This window comes from Scleropages formosus, chromosome 11 (genome assembly GCF_900964775.1).
Source record: "Scleropages formosus chromosome 11, fSclFor1.1, whole genome shotgun sequence".
NCBI classification, from domain to species: domain Eukaryota; kingdom Metazoa; phylum Chordata; class Actinopteri; order Osteoglossiformes; family Osteoglossidae; genus Scleropages; species Scleropages formosus.
Window position 1 is genome coordinate 23,575,048 of NC_041816.1, and position 12,696 is coordinate 23,587,743.

General features: G+C 44.3%; 1 protein-coding gene across 1 annotated transcript in view; it reads right to left on the minus strand.

Moving 5' to 3' along the window:
* The window catches only part of ano3 (anoctamin 3), a 76,685-nt gene that overhangs the window by 33,366 nt on the left and 30,623 nt on the right, over positions 1-12,696 (minus strand). Inside the window, exons 3-9 of the mRNA XM_018763832.2 lie at positions 7,310-7,440; positions 6,845-7,000; positions 6,323-6,423; positions 5,619-5,663; positions 4,900-5,031; positions 3,334-3,440; positions 540-595 (exon numbers count right to left, since the gene is read on the minus strand). Coding sequence (XP_018619348.2) covers positions 540-595; positions 3,334-3,440; positions 4,900-5,031; positions 5,619-5,663; positions 6,323-6,423; positions 6,845-7,000; positions 7,310-7,440 — 728 coding nt within the window. The remainder of the gene's footprint in view (positions 1-539; positions 596-3,333; positions 3,441-4,899; positions 5,032-5,618; positions 5,664-6,322; positions 6,424-6,844; positions 7,001-7,309; positions 7,441-12,696) is intronic.

The following is a 12,696-nucleotide window of genomic DNA, read 5'->3' on the forward strand; positions in this document are numbered from 1 at the left end:
AAAGCAGTTCGAAAGGCTGAGTTACACACAAAATAGAGTGTGGGATTTTAATTTTGGACTTCAATTTCTTTGGTCCTTCACAGTTGGAGAATGTCCCGAAAAAATGCTTGACTAGTTAGATATCCGAATAGTTCAAAATTAAGTCAATACAGATTATAAATCAACGAATTCATGTCAAAATTGCTGGCTGGCAGGGTTATTAATATTAATGTATTGAGATTGGAGGTGATATAATTTAATCTTTCATTCTATTAAAGCACCTGAAATTGTTACAATTTAACAATACTCTTTGTTGTGTATAAACAAATCCTGCAAAGGGGTGACTTGTCAAGGAAAGAGTCAGTTTAACTAGTGAAACCAGTTTTGCCAACACCTATTTCTGTCCACGTGGAGTTTTACTTTGCATATTCTAAGTGTTTGTTGTGTATAATCATTTCTGCGCTAGTATTAGAAATATGACTAACATGAGAAGTGCTTCTGATGAGTACTCATATATATTCGCCACTTCCTAGCTATTATGTTATGTGGAATAGTCTTACCTCGTGGGGAGGAAAGGCGGCCTCATAAGTCCCGTTGCCAAGCAACCGATTGATACCTTAAGACAAGGAAGAGAGCCAAGCATCAGGACAGCTGCTTGTCAAGAACACTTGATTTGAACGGCATTGAATTCCGTTTTTTAAATTCCGCAGTAAGAATATGAATGTCTATAAATATGTACTGTCAAGATGATTAAATAAAAAGGGCGGATGGGCGGATGAAGGGACCGCTTCTAGCTTCAGCGGATCACCGAAGGCATAGACACTTGCAGACACACCTGTTCTTGTGTCTACAGTCTTTACCACAAAAACCACAGTACTGGAGAAAAAAATGAAATCTTAATACAAGAAAAACTGATCATGTGATGATCACAGAATGGAATATTTGACACACGTTTAACCTCTTTTGTGCTTTTCAGAGTTTGGTTCCTTTTTTGCGTAAAATATACATAATTAACTTTTTACGTACATTGAATTTGTTTTAAGCAATTTGAAAGATCACATTTTCTTCTTTGGATCAAATATGTGAAAACGGAAAAACTCTTAATGAAACAAACTGTAATTACTGCATGTACAGTAAGAACGTGTTTGTCGTTCTTGTTTTAAGATTTCTTTTTCGGCAGTCCAAGGCAGGCCCCATGCCTGTGGATGGCCGCTGGCGTCCACTGACTCTCGTCTGAGGTCAGTGCGTGAACACGCACCTTCCCAGGAGCTGACTGACGGGGCCACCAACATCCGCTCATGCTGACCATAAAACTTAAGCAGCGACAGACAACAAACGGGAAGAGCTGTTGAAAAACGAAGCATGTGTCGTCAGAAAAAAAAAACTCAACAACACAGGCAAACAAGTTTTGAGACCGGACCAGTGACCAAAAGAGCCGTTGCCAACATCCGTGAGGACAGGAAAAAAAAAAAAAAACATGTAGAACTAAGGAATGAGAGATGAGAGACATGATACATAAGGGCAACAAAAAGCCCTCAATGTAACGGTTCATACTGCTTATAAAAGCATTTCATAAACCCTTCCAACATCTCCCTCTATAGACAAAAATCTACAAGGACAAAAATCTGGTTCATTAAAATGTGGAATAAACTTCTAACTCTTCGAAAGTCTTTTAAAGTGATTCTGGGGCTTTCCCAAAGGCATCCAAGCACCTCTGACAGGTGGTTTTTATTACTACTCCTCTTAAAAAGCTGTATGAACATAAGAATGAAAGCTATAAAACTTGTTCTGAAAACTTGACCTCAGAGGCTGAAGTGGTCAGGTGGCATGGAGGTTAAGTATTACGGTGATGAGGTATTGCGGAGGTCAGGCTTCACGTACATCAGATGTTACAGAGGTTAAGGCTGAGGTTGTGGTTATGGTTGGAGTTATCAGAGATCATAAGTTCTGATCTCTAAGGTCAGGTGCAATGGAGAGAATGTTATACCAGTGCTTGAAGTGGAAAAAATAAATGCAGCTATCCCCCTTATTAGCAGGTTGGTTTGCCTATCAGTAAACTAACCAACCGATTTCAATAACCGCTTGTCCTGTGCAGGGTTGCGGTGAGCCAGAGCCTATCCCGGAGGCATCGGGCACGAGGCTGAAGGGGTGGCGGGCACACCCTGGTGGGATGCCAGTCCATTGCAGGGCCACAATTATGTACCCAGGCATACAGCTGGGCAAAAGTACTGGAGCAATTCGAGGGCAAGCCCCTTGATCAGGGGCACTACAGCCAGAGGCAGGGATCGACCCGGTAACCATCGGGAGCCAAAGGAAGCTGCTCCAAGCACGATGCCACCAGCCACCCATCAACTGCCTGTCACCAAACTATAAAGTATTAAATTCTGAATTTCTGCAGGGAAGATACTGCTAGTAAAAGATACTAAAAGACATTGCTGATGTTCATAGCCTATATTTCCTCGACAATGGAGACACAAATTTCAAGTATATCAAGCACCTGGTACAACAGCAGCAGCAACAGCCTCTTTAAATGATACAGGATCAAGAAGTTGGTCTAATGGTGCTGCTAGGAGTGATGCCAGCTTGCTGAAGCATTTAGTGGTAAATTCTCAGACAGCTGTTCTCTCTCTGATTTTGAAGTGGTGTTACGTCTTCTGACTCTAATCTATTCTTTCCCCTTTTGTAGCCAGGATAATATTGTCAGCGATGGACGAAGTTCCTTGAGTCTACTAGCTGGGAGCAGAAAAATTATGACAGGAGTAATGGAAGCAAATGTCAGGAAAGCAGTGCGCGAGCCAACTTGTGTAAATTTGTGGGGGATATTATGAATTGCCATGTACTACAACAACATTTTGTTGGGAAGAGTGGGTCGACCAGGGAATCCAGTTGAGAGGGCAAAAAGAGAAGCGGAAGCTAATGAGAAGTGCTGGTACGCAAGAAAAAGTCATTGTACTCAAAAGAGCAAACTGCAGAAGTGCCGTTACTGCATACTGGTGAGTACCGGTCAACTTCGAGCTCTGTGTTGTTCTGGTCAGGTGCAATGGAGATCAGATGTCATGGAGCTCAGAAGCCATGGAGATCAGATGACAAGGAGATTAAGTTAAAGGGATCAGACATAAGGCTGTGTGCCAAGTCACACATTCTCCCAAGGGACATGCCGAGCGTGGCATTGTGAAACCTATGTCTCCATTAACACTTCACCAGCATTTCACCTCAAACGCAAATTCCAACCATCAAATCCTGCAAGAAAATCAGCTTCTATGCATACTCTAGAAACCTTGCTTAAAAGACAAGAAAAAGAACTGGTCCACGGGGAGTGGGCATCCCTGTGACATAGATGTTAATTATACTTACCCATCTTGGATTTGGCATCCTCATATTTGGTTCTCTGCAGAACGTGGTGAACTATCCTGCTCCTTGTAGAGTTGGAGAAGAAAGTCTCTCTGTTGATGATGGTGAAACTGGGGGAAAAAAAAAAAACAAATTAAGACTGCGAGCTCCTTAATTACACCAAATCAAAGGAAGTCAAATGTACACCATAATTTTTTTTCTATAAAAACTGGACTGTTGATAAAAAAAAAGAAGCATTCAAAGGCTGGGTCTTGCAGACACTGTTGATGGCAAGTGTTTCAGTTCAGTGTCTACTATCTCACATTACTTTGTAATCCATATGGTGTAATAACAGGAAGTATTAGTGTTGCTATTGTATCAGTCTACCCCATGAGTCCCACAGCTTCATTGGAGTGATTGAGCTCCCTGTTGATATGTCAAATAATATTCAAATCAGAAAAGAAACAGAAGAAAGTCAGACATCCAGAGCAGCCAAAGACAGCTCGACTTTAGGAGATTTGCTTAACTGTGGAGCAACTTCAATTTTTTTTGCCAGTTTCAAGATCATAATTCCCATTTCGTTACTTTAAAACTGAGAAGGCTCGTGTGACGGCTTCTCGGAATGAGGCCCGCCCCTGAAACCTCAAGGCGGAGCATTTGAGCAACCGACATAATATCTGATTTCTGGGCCGCCGCGGGAAAGCTCACAATGAGCTGGGCGACCCATCTGGCCGGAGAGCTGGGCGGTTCAGGAGGAAGAGGAAAGGGGATTGAGTAACTGGATTGAAAAATGATGGAACCAGGGAGAGTGGGAGCCTGCAGCCGCAGCTGTCACTGTTGGTGGATTTTCTATTTCATAACATCTGGGCTGCAGGCCAAGGTTTGATCGGGCTTCCCCCACTTTTCCCCCCACTGCACATGTCAGCACATGGAGGGGTAGGTCTGGTGAGGCCAGACGGCAGACTAGAGCGGGCTCAAATCTGGGGATTGAGGGGGCAGTAAGGGACACTGGCCAGGGCAGCCAGTCATGTCTGTCAGCTGGAATAATGCAATTCCACTCCCCATCCACTGGGCATCAGTCCATCTCAAGGTATCAAGGCATTTCAGGTCATCTCTCACCATAATAATGCTTGAGAGTGATTATTACTGCCTGTGTTATTCTTTTTTTGCTAGTAGCAAAAACCAGTGCAACAACAGTCATGTAGTTTGAAGATGCAGTGTGATTTGACAAGCAGTGTGGACTGAGGAACTGCATTTTATGGCACGAAAAATGCATTGCAACTGGATGTGAGGCAGTCTTAGGGGTTAAGCGGAGTGAGAGAACGAGTGGACATGTTTTAGACAGTGGGTCGTGATGACAGGTGCGGGACTGGGGTTCGAGTCCTGCTTGAGGTGCCTTGCGACGGACTGGTGTCCCGTCCTGGGTGTGTCCCCTCCCCCTTCGGCCTTGCGACCTGTGTTCTGGGTTAGGCTCTGGCTCACCGCGACCCCACTTGGGACAAGCGGTTGTAGACGGTGTGTGTGTGTGTGTATATGTCGTGGTGACAGGTGCGAGGGGTGCAGAGCCAGTAAGAATAGCAAAGCGCTAACTGGTGCATCCTCGCTCTGCTGAAGGGGGCTGTGTAGCAGTCTGTCTCCTCCAGGTCGGGGAGAGCCTCCTTGTCCAGCTTCATGGGGTTCTTAGGGAGCCAGCTCTTCAGCTGACGCAACCGCAGCTGGAACCTGACAGAGACATGACGGTAGGACACCTTCATCATGCAGTACTGGTGATGACCGCACATCTGCCTTCAGAATGCAGTACTAGCATTGATCACACATCTACCATCGTCATGAACTATTGGCGTCGACCACATAGCCACCTTAGGCATGAAGTACTGGCACTGACCACAACCTAGCTTCATCCTGAGATCTTGGTGTTGGCCACACAACCATCTTAGTCATGAAGTACTGGCATTGACCACACAGCTACCTTCACCAAGTAGAACAGGCTTTCATTACAGAACCACCTTCAGTATAGCTGATAGTACTGGTGTTCATCACACACCCTTCACAACTTCACCACAGGCCATACAACCACTTCCATAATGCAGCACAGGCAATGCTCACACACCTTACTTCAGCATGCAGAACTGACATAGGCCACCCAACCACCAGGCATCAGAATGCTTTCGTGGCACTGGCCACCAACTCGTTTACAGCCCGTTACACCTAAGGTGCCCCAGCGTCCACATTCAGCCCACAGTATTGACTCGAACCCTCAACACACACCCTAAATCTGGCACTGACAGTATAACCCTGATATACTGTACCTGCCCATGGTTTTACTCTTCCAGTCTGTGAAATAGCATTTCTTCCTGGAAGTGAAGTAAAAGTCAAGTCAAAATGATGTATAGGAGTTATTATACAACTGCTACTGAAAAGCTATTTCCACCAAGTGCATAACCATTTATGAACTTGCTTTCCACAAGAGCTGCATGTAACTTTAAAAAAATTAATAAAACATTTAATAAAAGGTGCCCCATGACAAAAATTAAATTCAGTGTAATTGTGAATATATTGTGGACATACACTATATGCAACTGCTGTGTTTATTCAAAGCAGCTTACAGGTTTATCTCTGTAAGTGGCCTTGGACAAAGGCATCAACTGAACACAATAAAATAAAACAAAACATTTATACTGATTTTCAAGGTTCACGTGAGGTACTTCACAGGTTATAGTTGGTCTGTACCCCTGATTATCATGCTGTCTATATATTCCATATATAAAATCTAACTGTGCGTCCCTCTCAGATGTTAAACAGGTCACACCCATATCCGTCCCATTTATAGATGCTCATGTATGCTGGACATGGCTTACAGGTATGAGGACACTGTTTGACGAATGAAAGGATTCAGACCTCACTGCGGCCCTACGGGACTGGATGGATGTGCAAGATCCCCCACCGCCTTCAAGCATCCTCATCCTCCCCTAATATGGACATGTGTGGCAGGCCTGGATGTGGGGGGGCTCACCTGAAGGGCATGCGGATGTTCATCTGCTCGGCATATTTGCACAGCGTGTCCCAGGGGGCGTGGATTTTAACAAACATGATGTCACTGTTGGTCAATGAAGGCTTCCGAAGAAACAAAAGGAAACCATCAGACCGGAGCCCATTCTACATGGCAGCCAATCTAACTGTTGGTCCAACACCAAAAGCCAGCTGGACTACCTTGATTCTTGCACTATCTACAGTATGTGGGTGGAATTCCATTTCCATAGTTGTTGTATGTAAAAATAAAAAATATGTATATCAACTAACATTGCTAAGCAATACAGTATGTAAAAATACATATACCAGCTATCTACTAAGCAATGTTTAAAGGTCCTAAATGGTATGAAAGTTGGAATATTTGGAGAACTGCTTATATAAATGATAGAAAAGAAGATTTTTTTTTTTTTTTATGAAGAGCAAAAAAACCCCACTAATTATGTATTAACATACAGTAAACTACATTTCCCAGGGTGCTTTGGCAGTGTACACACTGGTTCCACACCTCTTTCTCCAGCATAAGCCCCTCGGCACGCAAATTTCTCTCAAAGGTGCACCGCTTCTCCACTTGCAGGCTGGACTTCTTGTACACTAAGATGTAATCAATGCGCTTCTTCCCGTCTCTAAACACCAGTCCAGAGGGGGCCGTAGGGTTACTCGCCTAAAGATCAATCACAGGAAAATCACTATTTAATTGCCACCTTTCCCACAAATAATGAGGATACTGGGTTTCCTGTCCCTCCATTCTAATACTTCCTTAATTCTCAAAACAAATCTGTGTCAGTCAAACTCAGTTTTTAACTGTGCCACTCAGGCTTAAACTGTGTCAAACCACATGCTGGTTAGTAACACAGTACTGCACTGTGACTTAACAAATGAGGTGTTCTATTTACCCTGTTAGAAAAAAAAGCACACATTAAGTGGAGATGGGCAGAGAGGAGCACATCAGGATGTGGGGAAGGGTGGTTACCTGCAGAGACTCTGTGCGGGTCTCTAGTCGGGATCTAGTGGAAGGTTTCTGTATCAGGAGTGACTGGTCTGTCCTTGAGCCGTAGGCCCCGGCCTCGGACTCCTCGGCATACTGGTCCCTCACGTCCTCCACTGCAAGCACACAATGATGGAGAGCTTGTCAATGAGCAAGCTAATGGATAGATAGGGGTAGCAACTTTCAACAGTAAGGTACTTACAAATACTTACCCATATATACAGGTAGGCAATTTTACAGTAAGTACCTTGCTCAAGGGGGTGCAGTGGGTTGGACCAGGTCCTGCTCTCTGGTGGGTCTAGGGTTTGAGTCCTGCTTGGGGTGCCTTGCGACAGACTGGCATCCCGTCCTGGGTGTGTCCCCTCCCCTGTGTTGCTGGGTTAGGCTCCGGCTCCCCACAACCCCATATGGGACAAGCGGTTTCAAATGATGTGTGTGTGTGTGCCTTGCTCAAGGGTAGTACAACTGGAGGTGAGAATTGAACCTGTGACCTTCAGGTCGAAAGGAAGCAGCTATAACCACCACACTACCAGCTGTCCCATAACTTGCATATAAAACCCTCCTGGACAAAAAAAAAAAAAAAGTCAGCAGCATTGTGTCACTTGGGCTTTCTGTTAATTTCTTTTGAAAGGTATCCGTTCCATGAATTGCGTGTAAGCACCCGAGAAGAACTGTACATGCGACATTTTGGCCTTCAGAAGCACTCTGGGTATTTCGGCATCCCAGTTCATAAAGTTTAGCCGTTTCTGTCACCATCTTTCCAGGGAACGTTTCCGTGTACCCGCGATTTAAAGTAGAGCAGAAAGTGTACGGCTCAGCGAGCCAAGGGCTGGGCTTCGGACTGCTCGCTATATTTAGCTGCCAGTAGCAGATGCATTTGCGGACCATATGCCAACCGAGGAACCTACTGCACCATTTTCAGAGATTAGAGGTAATTATTGCATGACAGGTATTTTGACGTGACATTATGGCTTCATTAGCAGCTGTGTCTGAATGACTACATGGCAGCATCCATCAGGGCCTCTGACAAGGAGTCAGAAAGTAATTACATTTACATTTATTTATTTAGCAGACACTTTTCTCCAAAGCAACTTCCAACGAACTCTATGTAGTGTTATGAGCCCACACACCTTATTCACCGTGGTGACTTACACTGCTAGATACACTACTTACACTGGGTCACCCATCCATACATCAGTGGAACACATACACTCTCTTTGTGTCACTCACACACTATGGCTGAACCTGAACAGCATGTCTTTGGAGTGTGAGAGGAAACCAGAGCATCCGGAGGAAACCCACACCGGCACAGGGAGAACATGCAAACTCCACATAGACTGAGTGGGGATTGAACCCACATCCTCTCACACCATCCAGCTGCCTGGAGACAGCAGCCCCATACAGATTAGAGCAAAGTGGAAGCGCATGTAATGTGTAAATGGGTCATGCAGGGGTGCAGTGGGTTTGGCCAAGGTCTGCTTTCCGGTAGGTCTGGGGTTCGAGTCCTGTTGGGGTGCCTTGTGACAGGCTGGCGTCCCATCCTGGGTGTGTCCCCTCCCTCTCCAGCCTTGTGCCCTGTGCTGTCGGGTTAGGCTCCGGCTTGCCGTGACCCTGCTTCGGACAGTGTGTGTAACTACAGTATCTATAATAGAAAGAGATAATAAATGTTTTACTACTGTCACGGTGAACAGAGGATATGGAGGGGGCTGGATCCAAGTGCGGGATCGTTTATTCAGAATCAAAGGACTAGACGCGTTCTGCAGTTGGGGACGGGCGAACGGTTGGTCGATCGATGGGCGAACTGAACAGAGGCGAGGGTCCGAAATCGTCGCCGAGGGACACGGCGGGCAGTCGTTATTAAAGAGACGTGGAACGGGATGGGGAACGATGAGGAACAGGACTTGGAAGAGTAAAGTGAGGTAGGTTTGAGAATGCTGGGGGGGGGGTTGTGTCGAGTGAGATTCTGTAACTGGGAAGAGGTTGAGAAGTGTCTTTTATAGTCAAGAGCTCAGATTGCAGCTGCTGGTTGAGGTTCGGGGCGTGGTCGTGACACCTACAGTATTTATAATAGAGTGTGTGCATGCGCATGCAAAACATTAAAGAAACTCGAATGTTAGCTTTTCCAGTGTTCGTTCGCATTATACCTTTATTTGATCGCTTCATTATTTCTACTTTAGTTTCAGTTGTGATTGTTTTCCTTTTCTTGGATGCATCACTATCACTTGCATCACATTTATGCTTTGGTGCCATGGTTTGGAGGGTAAAAACAAAACAAAAATGAAAGCCAAATACAGTAACGCACGAGACACTTAACAGCAACGTGGTCCGACTGAAAAGAAGGAAGTCTTGGTCCTACCTCAGGCTCACGCGCCCCCAACCACGAGCCAACAAGCCGCTGCAGACGCCCGGTGTTTTCATGCACGTTGCAAAGTAGCAGCAGTTTGTTATTACGAACCATTGAATGTAACTCAAATTTAGAATCTAATAGGCTTAATTATGAAGTTTTTCTTTGAGTATTACTTAAGGGTGACAAAAAAATTTACTTTCGGTCAGTAAGGCGACTGTTCGTAACTATGGCTTGTATGTAAGTCGGACGTTGGTAACCAGGGGACTGCCTGTACTGCGTATTTATATAGTTCTGAATACTTGCATTATTTGCACACTACAGTTCTTCGAATTGCTGCGGATACACTGCTGGCTTCACACTTGGTGTCTTGTAATTGATTGCTTATATGTTGTATATTGTTATTGTCTCCTGTTTTTTATGCTTGGCAGAGCGCATCACCGAACCTGAACCAATCCCTATAATATGTTTTTACATAGAGGGAATAAAGTGCTCTGATTTCTGAGTTCTGAGATCATTTCAATAACCACAAGGTTAATTTGCTTGTTAATTTCAGCTTTCTGTAATTTGCAAATTAACACATCTTGTTAATAGTCACTTGGAAAATGTGTTGGTGTATTTCATTATTGGATGCATAATTCTGCGGACGAACCAAGGCAGCTGCTGGGGGGGAGAGTCAGGCTTCTCTCGTAGCTCAGTTTATTTGCCCCAAAAAATAACAAACTACTGCTTGTATTTGAATTCATTGAAAATAATTTTAATTATTTCAAAAGTTTTTTTTTTTCTTTGTTTCATGTTTGCTTGTTAATGCCTTTCTGAATGACCATGGAATGACTCCCACCAAGAAGCGTCAGTTCTCCTTGTTCAACCATCTGGTTGCAGCCCAAGTTCCTCGACTACTTTTCTTCCTCGCGCTGCTCAGTGTTACAGCAAAGAAAGCACAAGCTTTTGGATCGACTTTCACATATCAATTTCTCCCCTTCTGTACCTCTGAGGAAATGACGAAGGTAATATTAAACTTTACTGGGTTTGCCGAACTGAATAATATGAACAAAACAAAATCATTAGAGGAACTCAATACGGGAGTCTTTTTTTTTTTTTTCCTGGTTCTCTGGTTTCCGAGCCTGGGAGTCACAGCAGCCGGGTTATAATATTGTCGGAGGCTAATTGTCCTTTATCTGGGTATCCGAATGCAGTTGACACACTGACATTTCAAAACACACACACGTCCGAAGCCACTTGTCCCAAGCAGGGTCGCAGCGAACCGGAGCCTAACCCGGCAACACAGGGCGTAAGGCCGGAGGGGGGAGGGGACACACCCAGGACGGGACGCCAGCCCGCCGGAAGGCACCCCAAGCGGGACTCGAACCCCAGACCCATCAGAGAGCAGGCCCTGGCCAAATCCGCTGCCCCACCTCCATTTCAAATGGACAATTTTGAAGTGACCTTGTTTCTATGTTTGAAACTTGATGCCAAGAAGGAAATAACACTCAGCATTCACACAAACACATGAGAATAATAAAATACTTCCATCACCTGAAAATGATAAAATTGGTCAAGGGTCTGAGTACGTGTGTGAGGCACTCTATCCTAGCCAGTCAGCTGTCTGCAGCATGCTGCTGTGGAGCTCACAACTCGACAGATTTTGACAAATAAAATGAGCTAAATGGAGCATGCACAGGAGGAGGGCACACTCTCTGGCCCCAGTGCCTTGTAGCACTTGATAGGTGGATTCTTGCATTTACATTTATATATTTAGCAGACGCTTTTCTCCAAAACAGCTTCCAGTGAGCTCAATGTAGTGTTATGAGCCCACACACCTTATTCACCACGGTGACTTACACTGCTAGATACACCACTTACACTGGGTCACTCATCCATACATCAGTGGAACACACACACACACTCTCTCTCTCTGTCACTCACACACTATGGGGGAACCAGAACAGCATGTCTTTGGACTGTGGGAGGAAACCAGAGCACCCGGAGGAAATCCACACACACACGGGGATAACATGCAAACTCCACACAGACTGAGCGGGGATCGAACCCACATCCTCTCACACCACCCAGCTGCCTGGAGACAGCAGCCCCATACATCTTTTCCTTCTTGGAAGGAAAAGATTAAAGCAAAGGTGAAAACAGAACAGGAGAAGGGAGAGGGGGAAAAAAAAAAAGAAACTGTTCTAGAAAGCAGACCTGAGCACAACCTTCATCAAGCTCTGACTGTAGATGTATCTTTAGTTTCCACTTGCCACAGCTAATATTAGTCTTACAGCAGGTTCCTTTGGGTTCCCTTGAGCTGCTTTATTTGTCAGACTTGCGTGGCCAATTACATGATGAAGCATGCAGAGAGAAGCATGTTCCGTGTCAGCGGGCCGTATGGTTCAATCGCTCCCATGTTTGCTGCCAAACATGTCTTTTGCCTTCCAGTACTGCCAGGAATGGGGCTTGCCAGTGCGTCAGCAGACAAGAGATACATTACAGCCACAAAAAAAAAATTAATAAAATGAATATAAAATAAAACGAACATAATTCAATTTCAATTCAATTTAATATATTATATATATAATTATATATATTACACTATATTACTATGATATACAGTATAATGAGTGAACGCAGCAGGAGACCTGGTTCCTTTTAAACCTTTATTCTGAACTGTCATTTTACAGCGGTGTAAATGTCAGCTCCTAAATCGAAAGGGTAAAGTCTTTAAAGGTAGCCTCTTTCACTTTAGGAAATTAAAATTTCTGTTATTAAGGGATAATCATTTGGAGGGGAAAAAAAAAAAAATCTGTGCATGACATGTGGTTAATAGAGAGGAATTTGTCATTTTTGTTGTGCAAACTTCACTGTGGCTTGATATCAGTTAAAAGCCTAATTTAATCCGCATTTATTTTTCCTTTTGTTTTTTTTTCTGCTCAAGGTGAGCAAACTCCATCAATAATGCCAACATCAGTGGTTCTAACCGTGCTATAATTTGTGAAAGTTTTCAATAGGCAACATGATGAAGCAAAATTGGATT